This window comes from Nerophis ophidion, linkage group LG11 (genome assembly GCF_033978795.1).
Source record: "Nerophis ophidion isolate RoL-2023_Sa linkage group LG11, RoL_Noph_v1.0, whole genome shotgun sequence".
Lineage (NCBI taxonomy): Eukaryota > Metazoa > Chordata > Actinopteri > Syngnathiformes > Syngnathidae > Nerophis > Nerophis ophidion.
In genome coordinates this window covers 39,290,509-39,314,286 of record NC_084621.1, presented here as the reverse complement: position 1 = coordinate 39,314,286, position 23,778 = coordinate 39,290,509, and the positions used below count along the sequence as shown (strand labels likewise).

Sequence of the window (23,778 nt, the reverse complement as noted above, 5' to 3'; positions counted from 1 at the left end):
CAAACTCCGGTGAGTTCATGGACTGCCAAAATTAGTAAGACAAAACGGCACTCGCCAAATACTCTCATCAGAAAAGCATGATTAATATGAATAGTGGGATTGTCCTCCTAGAGAAACCCTATTAAAAGAAAAACATATTTTTTCCCCATCTTTTTAAATTTTCATAAATTTTTGAAAAGCTCCACTAAGGAGGCACTAAAGAGCTGCAGGTTGCAGACCCCTGCCCTAGTAACTCAAACAGCAAAAACACAAGAATATATATATATATATATATATATATATATATATATATATAGTCAGACACATCAAACACCACAACATGCTGGGCAAAGACTGACTGGGTATAACTAGTTTATTGGAATGCAGCTACCCAAACAACACCGGAGGAAGCATACCGGTATGTGCGACTGCAACCCTATCTAGAAGACATGCCAAAGTGGCAGCCGGTAAGACTTCATTCAAATTCATCAGAGCGACTGTTTTCATACCTCCGTAAGTGCTGGGGTTTTGGTGTGCAATGATTCTTCTTCATTCATCACTCCAAGCAATGTTTGTTGGTTTTACAATATAATTAAAACAATTCATATTTACTAAACCGTCACACGTTTAATTGTAGTGTTTTCTTGCATATTTGTACATGCTACCGTGATGAAATCAAACCAGCATTGTAAGTATTAGCTAATATGTTAACATATTTACAAGAGTCTGTGTTAGTATTATTAATAGAGGTGTAACAATTGATCGATAGATCAATTCATATAATTTCAAGTATATCGATCTATGCTAGGCAAGTTTGCCTTCCAAGAGATAGGTATCGATCCAAAATCGTTTTAAAAGGGAATCAATTGATTTTATCGATACTATCCATCCATCCATTTTCTACCGCTTATTCCCTTTTGGGGTCGCGGGGGGCGCTGGCGCCTATCTCAGCTACAATCGGGCGAAAGGCGGGCTGGGTACACCCTGGACAAGTCGCCACCTCATCACAGGGCCAACACAGATAGACAGACACCATCCACACTCACATTTTCACACTAGGGCCAATTTAGTGTTGCCAATCAACCTATCCCCAGGTGCATGTCTTTGGAGGTGGGAGGAAGCCGGAGTACCCGGAGGGAACCCACGCATTCACGGGGAGAACATGCAAACTCCACACAGAAAGATCCCGAGCCTGGGATTGAACCCAGGACTGCAGGACCTTCGTATTGTGAGGCAGACGCACTAACCCCTCTGCCACCGTGAAGCCCTTTATCGATACTAGAAAAAGGAAAACATAATTTAAAAATGGTGGACTTTATATGAAGTTTAGCAAATTTTAAAATAAAGATGACTATTTTCCTTTCTGTGGCGTCATCAAAACAAAAATGGCGGATATCGTAGGTCATAACAAATGCAAACGTCAGTAGACAATAGTGTAATGTCTGTGATCTGTGTCTTTGTATGCCTTTTTGTATAAGACGTGTGTGGCAAGATGAACTGATTCATGCGGGAATTTGTGTGTCTGTGTTATGAGTTTCTAAATGTGAGTTGTGCCGAATAGCATGAATGTGTTTTGATTCCCTGAGTTTGTTACCATTTGTAAAGAAAGCGTCTGAGAGTGTATCTTCGACTGTATCTTCTACTGTCCACAGATTTTCCACTGCCGGGCATTTCAATATCATACGTTTCAGCTACAGCGCGATTGCAAAAGCCACAATAAATACAAACGCCACGACAAATTGATAAAGCCGCAACACAACTTTAAACCACAAAAGACGCAGCCGACACAATAGAAGTGACAGTGGTGCATGTTACCGTGATGCACCGACATTAGGAACACAAGGAGACGTCATTTGATGAGAAATAAATACATACAAGAGATGGACGAAGGAGGCTATAGAAGTTAGGAAGCAAGGGACCAACACCATCAACCGGGATGTGGGTGCATACATGCTTCCGCACACCTGGTCATCTGCGACATGGGGGCAGCGAACAGATACTGTATGGCCGGGTTGGGGAACTTTATTTAGCAAGTAAATATACTTTTGAAATATTGGTTACTGTACTTTTATTGACAAAATTCTTCAATGTTTGAATGTGAGCAGAAACTATTTTCTCTTGTTAATTACACTGAAAGTGTTGGTTTATTCAAATAAGATGTGACTGCATTAACCATTAATTGCTCGTTTGTATCAATATTGAATATATACCTAAATCCCTTACAAGAAATTACAGAAATATAAGAAACTTCATCTACAGTGTCCAGTATACTGTATACAAACCTCGTTTCCATATGAGTTGGGAAATTGTGTTAGATGTAAATATAAACTGAATACAATGATTTGTAAATCCTTTTCAACCCATATTCAGTTGAATATGCTACAAAGACAACATATTTTATGTTCAAACTGATAAACTTTTTTTTTAAGAAAATAATCATTAACTTTAGAATTTGATGCCAGCAACACATGACAAAGAAGTTGGGAAAGGTGGGAATAAATACTGATAACGTTGAGGAATGCTCATCAAACACTTATTTGGAACATCCCACAGGTGTGCAGGCTACTGTATTTGGGAACAGGTGGCTGCCATGATTGGGTATAAAAACAGATTCCCAAAAAATGGTAAGTCTTTCACAAGAAACAATGGGGCGAGGTACACCCCTTTGTCCACAACTGCGTGAGCAAGTAGTCAAACAGTTTAAGAACAACGTTTCTCAAAGTGCAATTGCAACAAATTTAGGGATTTCAACATCTACGGTCCATAATATCATCTAAAGGTTCAGAGAATCTGGGGAAATCACGTAAGCGGCATGGCCAGAAACCAACATGGAATGACCGTGACCTTCGATCCCTCAGACGGCATTGTATCAAAAAACAACATCAATCTTTAAAGGATATCACAACATGGGCTCAGGAATACTTCAGAAAACCACTGTCACTAAATGCAGTTCATTGCTACATCTGTAAGTGCAAGTTAAAGCTCTACTATGCAAAGCGAAAGCCATTTATCAACAACATCCAGAAACGCCGCCGGCTTCTCTGGGCCCGAGATCATTAAGATGGACTGATGCAAAGTGGAAAAGTGTTCTGTGGTCTGACGAGTCCACATTTCAAATTGTTTTTGGAAATATTCGACATTGTGTCATCTGGACCAAAGGGGAAGCAAACCATACAGACTGTTATCGACGTAAAGTTCAAAAGCCACTATCTGTGATGGTATGGGGGTGCATTAGTGCCCAAGGTATAGGTAATTTACACATCTGTGAAGGCACCATTAATGCTGAAAGGTACAATTAGCTTTTGGAACAAAAGATGCTTCCATTTAAGCGCCGTCTTTTGCATGGACGCCCCTGCTTATTTCAGCAAGACAATGCCAAGCCACATTTAGTACGTGTTACAACAGCGTAGCTTTGTAAAAAAAGAGTGCGGGTACTTTTTTGGTCTGCCTGCAGTCCATACCTGTCTCCCATCGAAAATGTGTGGCGCATTATAAATCGTAAAATACGACAGTGGAGACCCAGGACTGCTGAACTACTGAAGCTCTACATAAAACAAGAATGGGAAAGAATTCCACTTTCAAAGCTTCAACAATTAGTTTCCTCAGTTCCCAAACGTTTATTGAGTGTTGTTAAAAGAAAAGGTGATGTAACACAGTGGTAAACATGCCCTTTCCCAACTACTTTGGCACATGTTGCAGCCATGAAATTCTAAGTCAATTATTATTTGCAAAAAAAATAAATAAAGTTTATGAGTTTGAACATCAAATAACTTGTCTTCGCAGTGCATTCAACTGAATATGGGTTGAAAAGGATTCACAAATCATAGTATTCGGTTTATATTTACATCTAACACAATTTCCCAACTCATATGGAAAGAGGTTTTGTAAAACATGCTGTCTGTGGGAGTAGCATCCACTATTTGGGGAATTACAGTTCAACCAAATTGATTCACCACTGTTTGTGAAAGTATAACACCTGCTGATCCAGAGTGTTGTGTGTGTGTGTGTGTGTGTGTTATCTATCCAAAACCTTGACAGTGAGCTGAGCCCTTGAGGTCCCCTGAGCTGTGTGATACAACTGAGCTCATCACCTGACCAATGGGCTGCAACAACAGCCAGAGTCCTCACTTAGACAGACTCTGGGTAAAAAAAATATGATGAAGGTCGAAAAGACAGCTGCAGAGAGGCTTGCATGTAAGGAACTGTAAATCAAGAATCACGTAGAATCAAATTAGGGGATGAGTAAAATATAGAACATATAAAAGTTAAAAAGTTGACTACAATTTTACTTATTCTATACCCATTGGATACCAAAGTGTAGCCGTTTTATATTGCTCTTTGTATTGTATTGTATAAGACACATCTTTTTCATAATAAAGGTGTTTTTGCAAAGTTGTAATGAAATTCTCACCCAAGCACTTTCATGTGAGATGCATTTGTGGAGTATTTACCCACAATTTCGAAATGTCGTTGCATAAAGGAAAACCGTTGTCAAGTTCGCCCCTCAACCATTTTGCATCCATGTTGTAATTATACAGTATAACATACGTGTCATGTCCGTGATGGAGACGGGTGGTCCTTCCATTTCGTGCATCTGGGCATGAACACTGATCTCATATTGGCTGCTTGGAACAAGGTCGTAGAAACATTGTCGGGAAGCCCCGCCCCCCAGGGTCACTTCCTGTCGCTGACTGTCTTCAAGAACACAACCAAGAAAGCACATGATCAAGGAGACAGGTGACATAGTTTTTGACTTTTCAAAGTTGCATAGCTCGGTTGGTAGAGTGGCCATGCCAGCAACTTGAGGGTTCAAAGGTTCAATTCCCGCTTCTGCCATCCTAGTCACTGTCGTTGTGTCCTCGGGCAAGACACTTTACCCACCTGCTCCCAGTGCCACCCACATTGGTTTAAATGTAACTTAGATATTGGGTTTCACTATGTAAAGCGCTTTGAGTCACAAGAGAAATGCGCTATATAAAATACAATTCACTTTTGTTGAGGTTAAAACCGATTGGAACTCCTCAAATACCCTGCAGGTGTATGTGACATTTAAAAAACAAACAAAAAAAACAAAACAGGTAACAAAATGGACAAAAAAAAAATTACCTGAAGAAAAGGAAATAAATGAGAGTATTGATTTGTTTGCTTCTGCAGTACATTGTCATGTTGAAGTGTCATGCCCAAGGACACAGCGGCAGTCACACAGCTTCATTTTATGCCCGTATTTGATCATAAGGTAGCTCCAACGTGATCTTCTACTATGACGTAAACAATTGTTGGAATAAAGGTAGAGGCTGCACTTTCACATCCAGGATGGTGTTTTAGCATCTGCTAGTCTCTGCTTGGATTACAGCAAATACACAAAAAAAAAAAAAAAAAAGAAGAGAACCATTTAAATGCAAAGCATCAACGTTAGCAAGTATGTCGACACATCTGTTGGCGCGGAAAAACTGTCCTAAATTATGTGTATGACCACAATTGTTGCCTTAAAAATACGTTGGAACTTAAAACACGATAATTGCATAATTTTTTCCTGTATTCTGGTTTATAAACACCTCCAATGAAAAGCATGCACAGTAAATCCACTTACTGAGAGTAGACTGGATGGAGACTCTGTATAGCGTGGCGTGCAGATGAGGCTGCCATTGCACACACATGCTGTTGTGTCGCACCTGGGACACTGTCAAGTCGGTGATGCCCAAAAACACTGGAAGTAGGGAGAGAACGTGTTAATAACCTTTCGTGACTGACTGGTTTTAGTGTAAGCCCGCTGATGACGATCTAGAACTATTTGGCAGTCCATCACATTTACAGTATCTCACAACACCCCTCACATTTAACCAACATTGTAATATAACTTCTCATCAGGCAATTCTGTAGAAACACAACTTAGACTAGTCAGTGTACAGCTAGTACAGCCATTTAGCTTTACTGTCCCCTGAAAAAAGATCAACACTAAGACTATACAGTGGAGCCACGATTTACGGACTTCACATTGTACGAGCTTCCGATTTATAATGAAAATATGCTTTGTTGTCCAAACCTGGTCTCTATGTACAAATGTTTCATACACTCATTGTGTGCCTGCAGAGCAGCCACTTCGTGCCAAGCATTGTGGGCGATAGTGTTGTTGTTAAATACTGTGTTAAGTGCTACTTTGTCTGCTTTTTAAGTATTTTTTTTAGCCTTTTTACACATTTGTAAGGGTGCAACAATTAATCGATACATCGATAGATTAATTTACAGTGGGGCAAAAAAGTATTTAGTCAGCCACCGATTGTGCAAGTTCTCCTACGTAAAATAATGACAGAGGTCTGTATTTTTCATCATAGGTACACTTCAACTGTGAGAGACAGAATGTGGAGAAAAAAAATCCAGGAATCACATTGTAGGAATTTTTAATAATTTATTTGTAAATTATGGTGGAAAATAAGTTTTTGGTCAACCATTCAAAGCTCTCACTAATGGAAGGAGGTTTTGGCTCAAAATATCACGATACATGGCCCCATTCATTCTTTCCTTAACACGGATCAATCGTCCTGTCCCCTTAGCAGAAAAACAGCCCCAAAGCATAATGTTTCTACCCGCATGCTTCACAGTAAGTGTGGTGTTCTTGGGATGCAACTCAGTATTCTTCTTCCTCCAAACACGACGAGTTGAGTTTATACCAAAAAGTCATATTTTGGTTTTATTTGACCACATGCCATTCTCCCAATCCTCTGCTATAACATCCATGTATCCATTTTGGTATAAACTCAACTTGTCGTGTTTTGAGGAAGAAGAATACTGGGTTGCATCCCAAGAAGACCATACCTACTGTGAAGCATGGGGGTGGAAACATCGTGATTTGGGGCTGTTTTTCTGCTAAGGGGGCAGGACGATTGATCCGTGTTAAGGAAAGAATGAATGGAGCCATGTATCATGAGATTTTGAGCCAAAACCTCCTTCCATCAGTGAGAGCTTTGAATGGTTGACAAAATACTTATTTTCCACCATAATGTACAAATACATTCTTTGAAATTCCTACAATGTGAATTCCTGGATTTTTTTTTTTTCACATTCTGTCTCTCACAGTTAAAGTGTACCTTTGATGAACATTTCAAACCTCTGTCATCATTTTAAGTGGGAGAACTTGCACAATCGGTGGCTGACTAAATACTTTTTTGCCCCACTGTATATTTCAAGTTTTCTATTATATGGATCTGTGCAAGTTTGTCTTTCGGAAATTAGGTATCGATCCAAGATGTTTTTGAAAGGGAATCGATCGATTTTATCGACACTAAAAAAAGTCACTGTGGGGGCGGGGGCGTGACCTGCAGCGAAGCGGGGTGTGCCAGGACCGGCTTTGAGATCAGCGACAGGTGCATGGATGACACAGCTGTGAATATTTGTCTGATCACCTGTCGCTCTGTTAAAGGCAACAGTCGGGAAGGAGAAGGGAGAGTTGTTGTTGATGGCGGTTGGTGAAGCACAAGCACGAACGAGTGCAAGAACAAGACAGACGACACTCTGGAGAGAAACCATTCATGTGCTCAAGCGAGAAGAGAAGGAGAAGACTGACTGAAACCAATGGCTGAAACCATGTCCATCATGTTGGTAACTGGTAGTCCGAAGAACCTGGAGGAGCAAAACCTCCACAGTCACCAATTCTGTTAAAAACCTTTATGGACAGAATTTCAGGGTGTTGAGGGTATCCGGTTTGGTGGCTCCAAGTCTCTGCTTTTTGCATATGATGTGGTCCTGATGGCTTCAGCTGGTTAGGACCTTCAACTCTTACTGGATTGTTTCGCAGTCGTGTGTGAAGCGACCGGGATGAGAATCAGCACCTCCCAAGTCCGAGTCCATGGTTCTTGCCCAGAAAAGGGTGGAGTGCCATCTCTAGGTTGGCGAGGAGATCTTGCCCCAAGGGGAAGAGTTCAAGTACCTCAGAGTCTTGTTCACGAGTAAGGGGAGATTGGATCGTAAGATCGACAGGCGAATCTGTGCGACATCTTAAGTAATGCGTACACTGTATCGATCTGTTGTGCTAAAGAAGGAGCTGAGCGGGAAGGCAACGCTCTCAATTTACCGGTCGATCTACGTTTCCATGCTCACCTATGGCGAAGAACAGATACTGTGTGGCCGAGTCGGGGCACTTTATTTAGCAGGTAAATCTATTGTTAAAATGTTGGTTACTGTACTTTTATTGAACATTTCAAATGTTTCAAATGTGAGCAGAAAATATTCCCTCCTGTTAATTCAACCTAAAGTGTTGGTTGCATTTTATTCAACCAAAATGTGAATGCATTGGCCATTAAATGCTTGTTTGTATCCATAATTCATTGATCCACAATTCCCTTAAAATAAATTACAGGAATATAGGAAACATCACCTGCAGTTTCCAATATTCAGTATATACTTCACAATCACACTGCTTGATTCTTTGCTAAAAAGTTAATGAATCTATTTCAAGTCACTGAATCAATACATTTTTTTAGCAAAACATTGAATCGTACTGACAACAACATATATCGAATCAAATCGTTGTTAAAAGAATATGTTACACCCCTACACATTTGTCTTGTTTTGCCAATTCAATATGAGTCCAAAGAAAGCAATGGACAAACAATGTGTGGTTTGAAACATTCAGGATCCAGAGCGTTGTCGACACTGCCTTCCCCATACCCCCTACTTTTAGTGGCATGCAAAGAAGATTAGGCAAAGGGGATTTTTTATTTTTCTTAGTAATTGTATTGCAGTGATCAGGCTAGTGAAGTTAAGAAGTTTTGGGATTTCCAACTGGGAATGCACCACAGGGCTTGTGACAGTGTGTGTAGGCATGTGTAGTTATGTTTGTTTTAATATACAGTACTGTATAGCATGTTTATTCTGTTCAAAGTATACAATAGAATATAATAGAATAACTTTTTATTGTCACTATACACAGGTACAATGAGATTAAAATACAAACGTTTACTAAAATATTGACTTTTGCAGAGGTTGGAACACATTATTCATGTGTACATTGTTTCTTATTTTTACATTGTCTCTTACGGAGAAATCTACTTCAATATATGCATACATGTGTGTATATATATATATATATATATATATATATATATATATATATATATATATATATTAGGGCTGGGCAACGATTAAAAATTTTAATCGAAGTTAATCGCACCATTTCTCCGATTAGTCGCGATTAACTGCATTGTATATGCAAAGCCCAATAATGAATTCAAAAGTAGTGTGTAGTGCACCTTTATTGGAATATTCTCCCACATGAACAAAAGCGCCAAAACATTTGTTGTGCAAACACAATTTAAATCAGTCCTTGTTAAACAGTAGCAGTTAAATACCATATTTTATGAAAATCAACTCAAAAAATGTAAATACAAACATTTGAGCTTATTGCCACTGCCAGGGTATTTAAGTTATCCTGTTTGTTATGGAAAATAAATATAATCTACATACAAATCTCTGAGCCACAATCATAACATCTGAACAGGCAATTTCTGAGGTAACAGCAGAACATTTTTTTTTATCAGGGATCTTATGTTTAAAAAACCTATATTATAGGTAGCGGGCTGTTTTAGGGAATTTTTGATCAAATTATCTGTAGTAGCAATATTAATGATGTTGTGTTTATTCTGCGTAGTGCACTTAAAATAATTATGACCATATCTTGGAATTGATATGATGGGAATTTTCCGATTGTTTGCTTGGTGCTTTGATAAATTGAACGCATCATATACATGGTACTATATTGTGATGTTTTGAGCCAGGGAAAAAAATAACTAACCTACACAGCATGCAACAGGAGTGACGAGCATGCGCGGTAGCCCGCTAAAAGTTGTGTGTCGCCATGACGGCATCTTGTATGTTGTGATATGCACGCTCTGAAAGCAAACGTTAAGAACTCAGCCAACACTCCTCGTCTGCATTATTCATAAATAGACAGACAACACATATACTCCGCTGCTTCACAGGCCGCTGGATGTAGCCGGCAAAGTATTCCCATGCTAGCTAGCAGGTTTAGCAAGCACGCGTCATTCAGTCCAAAACGGCCCGATCTATCCACATTCAGAACTGTCTGGCGGTCGTAAGTGATCCCGGAGTGACCACGCTGTAAGCCAGCCATGAAATTTGCAGAATTGTCCGGTATTTTTGCCAAATGTTCCATCTTTACCAAGAGCTCCTCGACGCCGAAGCCCGTCCGGGCGACGCCATCTTGTTAAGAAAAGGCGTTAACAAAATAAAAGCATGTAAACAACATACGCAAATGTGCGATAAAATAATTGTCGGCGTTAATAGATTGATGAATTAACTCGTAATTAACGCATTAATTTGCCCACCCCTAATATATATATATATATATATATATATATATACAAATATATATATATATATATATATATAAATATATATACATATATATTACCTACTCAGTGGCCTAGTGGTTAGAGTGTCCGCCCTGTTAGGTTGTGAGTTCAAATCCCGGCTGAGTCCTACCAAAGACTATATAAATGGGACTCATTCCTTTCCTGCTTGGCACTCAGCATCAAGGGTTGGAAATGGGGGTTAAATCACCAAAAATGATTCCCGGGCGCGGCACCGCTGCTGCCCACTGCTCCCCTCACCTCGTGATGGGTCAAAATGAAGAGAATAATTTCGCCACACCAAGAGTGTGTGTGACAATCATTGGTACTTTAACTTTTAACTTTAACTTTATACATATACATATATATATATATATATATATATATATATATATATATATATATATATATATATATATATATATATATATATATATATATATACATATATACATATATATACATATATGGATTTTTTTTTTCCTATTTATGAAGCCAGTTCCAGAAATGTAGTTTGTAAATCAAGGATCCACCGCATTATCTACAAGTGACTGCACAACACATTTAATATTCATTGTGTGCACCTTTGATATCTAACGCTCCCTTATTTCCAAAGCAAGCGGATCATGCATTGCTTCACAATGTCACAGTACATGTTGGAATTTACGTTTTTCTCAATGAACTGCATTTTCCCAGTGCTTGCAGCACTCATGCAGCCTCAAACCTTGGCTCTAACACCATCATGCTTGTAGGCAAGGCACAATCGTCTTGCCATTCACTTCTTTGGCCAGCTAGGTAGGCAATAATGTGTCTACAGGTTTGTAGTGTGTTTTGAGAGGTTTTCAGTAAATAGCTCATCTCTCCTGCTGTACTAGCTGCACTTTGACTACTCTAAATCATTTAGTTTATTATTGTTTCTTGAGAAGATGTACAAACATGGTTGCTGAAATGTAAGCGGCATACTCACTTTTACCGGATATTTCATACAAGCCATGCCGAGAGTCACCCTAAGCCAAGTGATGACATTTACAACATTATCACACATTGTGGTCTGGTTTGGAAAGTAATCTTATGGTTTGATATTTAAAAGACCAAAATAGGTGCATATGTGGTATTGAGGATGGTGAGATTAATACTATTAATATGTACTGTAGTGTGTTGCCCTCACAATGAAGAAAGGCGCAGCAGGAAGCATAAACAACCTAAAGTAGCACTGGTAGCAAGCACATCTCCAGGGAGCTATTTCCATTCTCCCTTTATACAATGTTTCTTCTCTCCATTTCCTTCCTTGTTTGGAAAATGTGCTGATAGTATGAAACAAGCTTGGCTGAAGTGCCACCTAATTGATCATTTGTGCTGGTGCATACAGCTTGTACTCTATATTTAGCTATTTCAAATAACCTATCATTATTTGCAATAATATGTAAGAGCAAATACATACACTTCTAAGGTAACGTTAGCCCTGTTTACACCGCACACCAAATCAGATTTTTTTTTTGCCTAAATTGACACGGATCTGATTTTTTGCCAGTCCCAAGAGTTCATTTTATATTTTTCATTGTCCCATTTACTTTCTGTAAAGCACCAGTTCCACTGGCAGGAAAACAAGCCCATAGCATAATACTACCACCACCATGCTGGACGGTAGGCTTGGTGAGCCTGGGATTAAAGGCCTCACCTTTTCTCCTATAAACATAGGAGAAAAAGTTAGGCCTACACCTAAAATAATCAGCTCAGCGGTTAGGTCCTGGGCGCATTTGGGTGTTCCAACAGGACAATGACCCCAAACACACGTCAAAAGTGGGAAAGGAATGGCTAAATCCGGCTCAGATTAAGGATTTAGAATGGCCTTCCCAAAATCCTGATTTAAATGTGTGGACAATGCTGAAGAAACAAGTCCATGTCAGAAAACCAACAAATTTAGCTGGACTGCACCTATTTTATCAAGAGGAGTGGTCAAACATTCAACCAGAAGCTTGCCAGACGTTTATTGCAGTGAAACTTGCCAAGGGACATGAAACCTAATAATAACATTGCAGTATGTATACTTTTTGTTGTAGAAATTATTGGAAACTCAAGACAGCATGACATTATGTTTATTACAAGTGTATGTAAACTTTTAACCACAACAATATATCCATTCATACATTACTTTTATACATTTACACTTAAAAAAAAAAAACCACTCATTGTGGTGACTTTTTTCTTTCTTTTTGTTGTCTAGTACATGTAGTAACGTCTTCCTTGTTCATTTATGGTATCTGATCAACTTCCTTTGTTTTTACTTTATTGCTTTATTGAACTGCACATGCAAGTGACGTCGAGGCTGAATTTGGGCGACATTGAGGGCTGTGCACGGTTACACTGGAGCAGTGGTTCTTAACCATGTTGGAGGTACCGAACCCCACCAGTTTCATACGCGCATTCACCGAACCCTTCTTTAGTGGAAAATACATTTTTTTTTTTTTTTTTTCAAATTCAAGACAAAGTTATATGTTTTTGGTAACACTTTAGTATGGAGAACATATTCTAAGTAACAAAGACTTAATTTAGAGTTATTTGGACACTAGGGGAAAATATTCAAAGTAATAAAGACTTAATTTAGAGTTATTTGGACACTAGGGGAAAATATTCTAAGTAATAAAGACTTAATTTAGAGTTATTTGGACACTAGGGGAAAATATTCAAAGTAATAAAGACTTAATTTAGAGTTATTTGGACACTAGGGGAAAATATTCTAAGTAATAAAGACTTAATTTAGAGTTATTTGGTTAGGGTTAGGGTCACGGTTAGAGGGTTTGGGTTCTAATAAGGCCATGGCGAATAAGGCATTAATTAGTACCTAATGACTAGTTAAGAGCCAATATGTTACTAATTTGCATGTTAGTAAGCAACTAATTAATGGTGAATATGTTCCCTGTACTAAAGTGTTACCCTATTTTTTTTACTGGTGCGCAAAATGAACCGTGCATGAACATCACCTTGTTCAAACAACAAAACTAAGACAGTGCATAAACTCACAACAAATTACACACCTGCAAAACAGTCAGCTGTTGCCGTACCCGTAATATGCCAACAGGGAGAAGTTTGTATTTACACGAAGAGTCGGGTGTGTTTTGACCTCGGCCGAACCCTGAGGTAGACTCACCGAAACCCTAGGGTTCGATCGAACCCTGGTTAAGAACCACTGCACTGGAGTCTGATAAAGATGACATTTTACTTACAGTGTAAACAGTCAGCTGGAAAAAAAAAATCAGATTTTGAAAAAAATCAGATTTGAGCTACTTTGGTAGTGTAATTGTAGTCTCTGAATGCATACAATGTCCATGTTTATTGTTCTCAATATTAAGTCACAAAAGTTAGTCTTTTAATAAAGTGACAATTAAAGTTGATTTAGTTTCAGCTTAGCGATCAATTAACAAAGATAATAAAAAAATGAAGACCCTGTACAGCATTAGAGCTTAATGCTGCATACCGCTGCAGCTGTAGACAGGCAGGAAATGAATGTAGGACATACGGTAGCATTATAAAAAGGTAGGTAAAAAAAAGAAAATAAAGCAGAGTACAGAAGTGTCGAGGACAAAGCTCTACAACAAGATGAAGCTCAAACTACTAAGGAGCCCAAGAAAATATTGCAACTACCCTGTGTGTAAATCCAATTTTTACAGTAAAGCTGAGGCGCCTCAATACAAATAACATAAAACTTAATTATGAGGAAACATTTTCATCCCCTCCACTGGATCCCAAGGCACAAATAATGATGTTGAGTTATTGGTGCAAGAAGGCCTGTTTGCTACCATTAGAAGGATGCGACCATGAATCACTGTAAGCACTACCTTAATAAATCAAAGCAAGTCTAATGTGGATCTGATTCATCAATGCATATTCAATTTCTGCCAACTAATGAGTTAATATTTAAAACATTATTTGTTACAGTCTGCCCTATGACGGACTTCTATCTCTCCAATAAATACAATGCAGCGCTGAACATCTGTCAATGAGAGAATAGTAGTGCATACTTGAACTCAGTACAATAATGGCATCGGTGTTAATGTAAACAAAAGGGGACGGCATGGCAAGGTTGGGAGAGTGGCTGTGCCAGCAACCTGAGGGTTCCTGGTTCAATCCCCACCTTCTACCATCCTAGCCACGTCCGTTGTGTCGTTGAGCAAGACACCTCACCCTTGCTCCTGATGGGACCTGGTTAGCGCCTTGCATGGCAGCTCCCGCCATCGGTGTGTGAATGTGTATGTGAATGTGGAAATAGTGTCAAAGCGCTTTTAGTTCCTTAAAAATTTAGAAAAGCGCTATACAAGTATAACACCTTAAACCGTATTAATTAGATCAAAATAATAAGTAGATATCTGTGCCTCATTTTGGTTCTCAATTAATACTTACCGGCACTAAAGTAAATACAAATGAGTTACTGATGTGGCAAATGCAAGGACTATGTTTTGCTTGACAAGTAAGTGAGCATCTAGCTACCGTATTTTTCGAATAATAGGACGGACCGGATTATAAGGCGCACTGTCGTTGAGCGAATCTATTCAGGCATATTTTAATATAAAAGGCGCAGTAAAAGGGTCATACTATGATTTTTTTTTCAACATTTAAAACACCTGTGGTCTACATAACATGTAATGGTGGTTCTTATATATTATAGCGTCCCGGAAGAGTTAGTGCTGCAAGGGTTTCTGGGTATTTGTTCTGTTGTGTTTATGATGTGTTACGGCGCGGATGTTCTCCCGAAATGGGTTTGTCATTCTTGTTTGGTGTGGGTTCACAGTGTGGCACATATTTGTAACAGTGTTAAAGTCATTTATACGGCCACCCTCATACAGCCATACAGTGTGACCTGTATGGCTGTTGACGAAGTACGCCTTGCATTCACTTGTGTGTGTGAAAAGCCGTAGGTATTATGTGATTGGGTCTTTAAGGTTTATTGGCGCTCTGTACCACTACGTACAGCCGCGTTTTAAAAAGTCAAAAATGTTACTTTTTGAAACTGATACCGATAATTTCCGATATTCCATTTTAAAGAATTTATCGGCGGATGATATCGGCAGCCCAATATTATGGGGCATCTCTAGTTTGAACTATACAATGCTTTGTATGGGATATGGATCAATACCCCACAAAAAGAGGGTAGAGAAAAGGAAGGAGCTTATTGACTCCATTGCGGTCTTTAATGGTGGAAGCGCGCATATTAAGCAGACACAAAATAGACATCAGCAGGTACTAATAGGTAAGAAAAGTTGGTTTTGCAAAATAGGTCGAAACAAAACGCAAGATATTATTTCTACTAATAGGTGACATTTTGGGGTCCTTCTACACATACCATAATAATACCGGCATGTTGAAGCCCAGTAGGTCTAAATACAGTAGCCGTAATGCTCCGACAATCCATCAGGCGGTGTGGCTTCTTATCTTACCAAAGTCGTGCGAAAGATTATGACATATTGTTTGAGCGTTGTATAAAATGTTCTATATTATCAATGAAACATCAAAGTTTTGGGCTTGCATACAACTTGGTAGTGTCGTTTATTGAACAGGGGGCGTCAACCCCTGTTGCTCCTCCCTTCCCCCCACTATAGACCCCTTGCAATTTGCATACCGCCCAAACAGGTCAACTGACGATGCAATCGCACACGTATTGCATACCGCCACAACACACCTGGACAAAAGGCAGGGGCACTATGTGAGAATCCTGTTCATAGACTACAGTTCAGCATTCAACACCATAGTCCCATCCAAACTTGTCATCAAGCTCAAGGACCTGGGCTTAATCTCAACCCTCTGTCAGTGGGTCCGGGAATTCCTGACAGTTAAACCACAAGTGGTGAGAGCAGGGATCTGCACCTCATCACCCATTAGAATAGAATATAATAGATTAGAATGGACTTTATTGTCATTATATTTGCATATAACGAGATTAAAGACTCCAATTTAAGGTGCAGTAGTGGGAACAAATATGGGTATCCTCAACACCTGTGCCCTCCAGAGCTGTGTTCTGAGCCCCCTCCTCTATTCACTCTACACACATGACTGAGTGGGTAAAAACACCACCAACTCCATTGTGAAATTTGCTGACAAAACAGCTGGGGTGGGCCTGATCTCCAGAAACGATGAGACGGCCTACCTGAGCGAAGTGAAGAACCTGGGACTGTGGTGTCAGGAGAACCACCTCGCCCTGAACGTCAGCAAGACCAAGGTGATTATAGTGGATTTTAGGAGACGGGAGGCAAGGGAACTACAGTCCCCTTAGCATAGACGGGACGCCGGGCGAGAGAGTGACCAACTTCAAATACCTTGGAGTGACAATATCATAAGACCTGTCCTGGACCACACACACAGACAAAGTGATGAAAAATGCACGACAGCGTCTGTACTTCCTCAGGAGACTGAGGAAGTTTAAGATAAATCACAAGATCCTCAGAAACTTTTACTCATGCACAACAAAGAGTGTCATGTCTGGAAACATCCCCTCCTGGTATGGGAATAGCACCGCACATGACGGCAACAGACTGCAGAGAGTGGCCAGATCAGCCGAGCGCACCATTGGAGGTGTGCTCCCAACCATCTGCAACATCTACACCAGGCGGTGTAGATCCAAGGCCAAGAGGATTCTGAAGGACTCTTGCCACCCAAACAACTGCCCATTCTCACTGTTTCAGTCAGGCAAGCGCTACCGGAGTCTCAAGGCCAACATGGAGAGACTCAGGAGGAGCTTCTATCCCCAAGCCATCAGACTGTTCAACTGCACCGCTGATTAACACTCATCACAATCGCAGAAAACCGCACGCACAAGATCACTTTGCTTACCACTGTAATTACCGGACTACAATACTCTTCATTCAATGACTGTAAATAATGTAAGAAATAATGTAAAAACACCTTACTTACCACTGTAATTACCAGACTACAACACTCTTCATTCAATGACTGTAAATAATGTAAGAAATAATGTAAAAACACTTTGCTTACCACTGCAATTACCGGTCTACAGTACTCTTCATTCAATGATTGTAAATAATGTAAAAAATAATGTAAAAACAAGAGTATAAAGAAGTCATACTATTCCATTACCTTTGTTCATACTACTGTCACTACTCGACTGCCAAAGAACTGTAGACACCTATTTGTACATACTGTATATACTGTTACACTATTTGATATTGCACCGGTACTGTATTTGACTACTGTACTTCTACTTGTACTGATACTTCTACCATAACTTCTGTGACTTATTGTGCAACTTATTGTCTTGTAATTAATGTACATCAGAGCAATTTAATTTTTTGTATTTTTTTTGTTTTGTTGGTAGTGTATTAGATTCTGCAACTAGTGTTGGATCCCACTGTGCGCAATATCTGAAGAGCATGGAAAAAAGCATTTCACTGTGGTGTAGTCTGCATGTGACAAATAAACTTGAACCTTGAACTTTGAACCTGCATCCACACGTATCTCTTATGTGTGACTAGCATTTACTGGTCACACTTATCATTACACCATGTACAAAACAAGATTGCTTCAAGGTCGGTAAGCACAATCAGAATTCATACGTACATTAGGTGCACCTGGTTATATGGTGCACTGTGAATGTTTGAGAACATTTCCGAATTTTAAGTGTGCATTCTAGTCCCAAAAATACAGTAATATGCTTGGGCCAAAAATTTGGAAAGTTTAGTCATACTTCACCTCAAAATATGCAGACTAAGCCATCTGCAACAAGTGCTTACAGGTTATATTGAGTAAGTAACATCTTGTAAGTAACTTATTTTTGCCAATATAATACACAACTCATGCATGTGCTGCGCGGTACTGCACATTCTCATATTTGTTGTGTTTTTCTTTGTTTCTTGCATTGAACAAAGACAGCAGTCTACCAAGTCAAATTCATTGCGTGTTAAACATACTTGGCCAATAAATCTGATTCTGTTTCTGATAATAATATGATATATTTTATAGTCCTTTTTTAAAGTAGCTGTTCAGGCACTGTTTTAATTGCAGTCAGCCTTTCACAAATACAGATTTGGCACTGTAAATTGATATGTAAACAATATCTTACCCTATGAGAGAGGGTTCACAAACATATGGAATTAAATCTCTACAGAGGGCAAAATAGGACAAAATAAAAATAAAAAATTCCCAAAAACTTACGCAAAACCAACTTCTATTACATATGGTACCTGTTTTTGTGTAATTAGGATCTGCATAAATTCCAAAAATTTGAAGTTAAACCACGGCGGCATGGCAAACATATTTATAAAATAATCTTGCTTTCCTTCATACTTCCTCCAAACTGTGACATTTTTCCAACATGTGACGTCGGCTGACATCTCCATATATGGTAGACATTTACAAAAAGAGCTTTGCGTGGGTCTACCATTGTAATCCGGCGAAGTCAATAAGCCACTTAATTATATATTTCCCTTTCTTGTGGGGCAGACTGGCTCGTACATTCACATGCATCCTCCGCTGTTGCCATTTCTAGTACAATTTAGCGTATAGTTCTAACATATCTGTTAGTAGCTCCATATGGAAGCGCTACAAACTACAACATGGTAGATGGGGAGAAGATGTAGTCGAAGTGGAGGGACGTAAATAACGACTGCCCACAAAACGGCAAATTCTGACGAGATGATCAGAAAGCAGCTTGAAGACGGTTGCATCGACGCCAAATTTTGAAAAATTAACCACCATTACATGTTATGTAGACCACAGAGATGTGTTTTAAATGTAGTAAAAAAATAAAATAAACGTTGACGTTGGCAGAGGGGTTAGTGCGTCTGCCTCACAATACGAAGGTCCTGAGTAGTCTGGGGTTCAATCCCGGGCTCGGGATCTTTCTGTGTGGAGTTTGCATGTCCTCCCGTGACTGCGTGGGTTCCCTCCGGGTACTCTGGCTTCCTCCCACTTCCAAAAACATGCACCTGAGGATAGGTTGATTGGCAACACTAAATTGGCCCTAGTGTGTGAATGTGAGTGTGAATGTTGTCTGTCTATCTGTGTTGGCCCTGCAATGAGGTGGCGACTTGTCCAGGGTGTACTCCGCCTTCGGCCCGATTGTAGCTGAGATAGGCACCAGCGCCCTCCACGATCCCAAAGGATCGTGGGGGGCGGTAAAAAATCGATGGATGGATGGAATATGACTCCTTTAAATGTGTCATTTTTAATCATTAAATACATTTATAAATCATGAAATCATTTAATTTATAGGTAATTTACTTTTAAATTTAATTAATTAAAGAAATCAATTATAAATATGATCTTACGATAAATAAATTAATGACATATTTATTTGAGCTGAGCTGCCACCTTATCGTGGTAGAGGAGTTTGCGTGTCCCAATGATCCTAGGAGCTATGTTGTCCGGGGGCTTCATGCCCCCTGGTAGGGTCTCCCAAGGCAAACAGGTTCTAGGTGAGGGATCAGACAAAGAGCAGATCGAAGACCTCTATGAAGAAGACAAAACATGGACCCAGATTTCCCTCGCCCGGACACGGGTCACCGGGGCCCCCCTCTGGAGCCATGCCCGGAGTTGGGGCACGATGGCGAGCGCCTGGTGGCCGGGCCTGTTCCCATGGGGCCCGGCCGGGCACAGCCCGAAGAGGCAACGTGGGTCCCCCCTCCAATGGGCTCACCACCCATAGCAGGGGCCATAGAGGTCGGGTGCAATGTGAGCTGGGCGGCAGCCGAAGGCAGGGCACTCGGCGGTCCGATCCTCGGCTACAGAAGCTAGCTCTTGGGACGTGGAACGTCACCTCACTGGGGATGAAAGAGCCTGAGCTAGTGCGCGAAGTGGAAAAGTTCCGGCTGGATATAGTCGGACTCACCTCGACGCACAGCAAGGGCTCTGGAACCACTTCTCTCGAGAGGGACTGGACTGTCTTCCACTCTGGCGTTGCCGACAGTGAGAGGCGAAGGGCTGGGGTAGCAATTCTGGTTGGCCCCCGGCTTAAAGCCTGCACGTTGGAGTTCAACCCAGTGGACGAAAGGGTAGCCTCCCTCCGCCTTCGGGTGGGGGAACAGGTCCTGACTGTTGTTTGTATTTACGCACCAAACAGCAGTTCAGAGTACCCACCCTTTTTGGGTACACTCGAGGGAGTACTGGAAAGTGCTCACCCGGGTGATTCCCTTGTCCTACTGGGGGACTTCAACGCTCATGTTGGCAACGACAATGAAACCTGGAGAGGCGTGATTGGGAAGAATGGCCGCCCGGATCTGAACCCGAGTGGTGTTTTGTTATTGGACTTTTGTGCTCGTCACAATTTGTCCATTACAAACACCATGTTCAAACATAAGGGTGTCCATATGTGCACTTGGCACCAGGACACCCTAGGCCGCAGTTCCATGATCGACTTTGTAGTTGTGTCATCGGATTTGCGGCCTCATGTTTTGGACACTCGGGTGAAGAGAGGGGCGGAGCTTTCTACCGATCACCACCTGGTGGTGAGTTGGCTGCGATGGTGGGGGAGGATGCCGGACCGACCTAGCAGGCCCAAACGCATTGTGAGGGTCTGCTGGGAACGTCTGGCAGAGTCTCCTGTCAGAGAAAGTTTCAATTCCCACCTCCGGAAGAACTTCAAACATGTCACGAGGGAGGTGTTAGACATTGAGTCCGAGTGGACTATGTTCCGCACCTCTATTGTCGAGGCGGCTGATCGGAGCTGTGGCCGCAAGGTAGTTGGTGCCTGTTGGGGCGGCAATCCTAAAACCCCTTGGTGGACACCAGCGGTGAGGGATGCCGTCAAGCTGAAGAAGGAGTCCTATCGGGTCCTTTTGGCTCATAGGACTCCAGAGGCAGTGGACAGGTACCGACAGGCCAAGCGGTGTGCGGCTTCAGCGGTCGCTGAGGCAAAAACTCGGACATGGGAGGAGTTCGGGGAAGCCATGGAAAACGACTTCCGGACGGCTTCGAAGCGATTCTGGACCACCGTCCGCCGCCTCAGGAAGGGGAACTATCAACACCGTGTATGGTGCGGATGGTGTTCTGCTGACCTCGACTGCGGATGTTGTGGATAGGTGGAAGGAATACTTCGAAGACCTCCTCAATCCCACCAACACGTCTTCCTATGAGGAAGCAGTGCCTGGGGAGTCTGTGGTGGACTCTCCTATTTCTGGGGCTGAGGTCGCTGAGGTAGTTAAAAAGCTCCTCGGTGGCAAGGCCCCAGGGGTGGACGAGATCCGCCCGGAGTTCCTTAAGGCTCTGGATGCTGTGGGGCTGTCTTGGTTGACAAGACTCTGCAGCATCGCGTGGACATCAGGGGCGGTACCTCTGGATTGGCAGACCGGGGTGGTGGTTCCTCTCTTTAAGAAGGGGGACCGGAGGGTGTGTTCCAACTATCGTGGGATCACACTCCTCAGCCTTCCCGGTAAGGTTTATTCAGGTGTACTGGAGAAGAGGCTACGCCGGATAGTCGAACCTCGGATCCAGGAGGAACAGTGTGGTTTTCGTCCTGGTCGTGGAACTGTGGACCAGCTCTATACTCTCGGCAGGGTTCTTGAGGGTGCATGGGACTTTGCCCAACCTGTCTACATGTGCTTTGTGGACATGGAGAAGGCATTCGACCGTGTCCCTCGGGAAGTCCTGTGGGGAGTGCTCAGAGAGTATGGGGTATCGGACTGTCTTATTGTGGCGGTCCGCTCCTTGTACGATCAGTGCCAGAGCTTGGTCCGCATTGCCGGCAGTAAGTCGAACACATTTCCAGTGAGGGTTGGACTCCGCCAAGGCTGTCCTTTGTCACCGATTCTGTTCATAACTTTTATGGACAGAATTTCTAGGCGCAGTCAAGGCGTTGAGGGGTTCCGGTTTGGTGACCGCAGGATTAGGTCTCTGCTTTTTGCAGATGATGTGGTCCTGATGGCTTCATCAGCTCTCACTGGATCGGTTTGCAGCCGAGTGTGAAGCGACCGGAATGAGAATCAGCACCTCCAAGTCCGAGTCCATGGTTCTCGCCCGGAAAAGGGTGGAGTGCCATCTCCAGGTTGAAGAGGAGACCCTGCCCCAAGTGGAGGAGTTCAAGCACCTAGGAGTCTTGTTCACGAGTGAGGGAAGAGTGGATCGTGAGATCGACAGGCGGATCGGTGCGGCGTCTTCAGTAATGCGGACGTTGTACCGATCCGTTGTGGTGAAGAAAGAGCTGAGCCGGAAGGCAAAGCTCTCAATTTACCAGTTGATCTACGTTCCCATCCTCACCTATGGTCATGAGCTTTGGGTCATGACCGAAAGGATAAGATCACGGGTACAAGCGGCCAAAATGAGTTTCCTCCGCCGTGTGGCGGGGCTCTCCCTTAGAGATAGGGTGAGAAGCTCTGCCATCCGGGAGGAACTCAAAGTAAAGCCGCTGCTCCTCCACATCGAGAGGAGCCAGATGAGGTGGTTCGGGCATCTGGTCAGGATGCCACCCGAACCCCTCCCTAGGGAGGTGTTTAGGGCACGTCCAAACGGTGGTGGGGTGATGGGGGGGGGGGGGGGGGGGGGGGGTCAACCCAAATCTAGTCCAATAATTGCAAGTGAAAGTGCCGTGTACTCAATCAAGTGTTAGCATCCACCTACTGACTTTGACAAATACAATAACTTAATGAAGCGCTGACAAGGATCAAATGGCACACAACTAAATGAATAAATAAATACATATTTAAATAACCACACAAAAGTGTTATTAATTAATTAAATCATTAAAATATGTTCTGTACCAGAAAATACTCCATATGCTCTACTGCTCGCAAGTGTTAACATATCTATATTAGATTAGATAGTACTTTATTTATTCCTTCAGGAGAGTTCCTTCAGGAAAATTAAAATTTTCAGCACCATCCCATTCAAGATCAGACAAACATTACAGGGAGACAGAACTGGATCGCTGACGGGTCTGCCGACTTCCAGCACCCCTTACAAAATAGATGACATACAGGTTAACAAGTAGGGGGGAATGGGAGAAAATAAAAACACTTTATTTATTAAAACAAAACTACTGAAATTCAAGAACTTGGAGCATTTGCCAACAGCTAAAATTATGTACAAAGCAACCTATAACCTGCTACCCAAGAATGTACAACAATTATTCCTAACAAAAGAGGAGAAAGACAACCTTGGAAAAAATGTATTTAATACATTTGTTTGCACGTACAACACTTAAGACCTGTAGCATATATGTGGAATTAAATCATCAAATGGATTGAGCAAAGAACTCAAACTAAGTACTAACTTAACGCCGTTTAAAAGGGTGTTTAAACACAATATATAAGAAGAAGAACAATGATATTTATTGAAAATAAGATATGATTCATCTCTTTATGTTAATCGTAACTGACTTAAGTATTTATGAAGAGAACTGTTGGATGTAGATAACTTTGATATAACTGCAGCTACAAATTTAAAACAGGAAGTGAACATATATGTGTAAGAAGCTGCTATTATGTGGAAAAGGGGT

At 41.4% G+C, this 23,778-nt stretch overlaps 1 protein-coding gene across 3 annotated transcripts in view; it reads right to left on the bottom strand.

Moving 5' to 3' along the window:
- col14a1a (collagen, type XIV, alpha 1a) overlaps positions 1-23,778 on the bottom strand; it is a 386,358-nt gene that overhangs the window by 139,252 nt on the left and 223,328 nt on the right. For all 3 annotated transcript variants that reach the window (XM_061915882.1, XM_061915884.1, XM_061915881.1), the window contains exons 22-23: positions 5,570-5,686; positions 4,528-4,674 (exon numbers count right to left, since the gene is read on the bottom strand). In XM_061915882.1, coding sequence (XP_061771866.1) covers positions 4,528-4,674; positions 5,570-5,686 — 264 coding nt within the window. The remainder of the gene's footprint in view (positions 1-4,527; positions 4,675-5,569; positions 5,687-23,778) is intronic.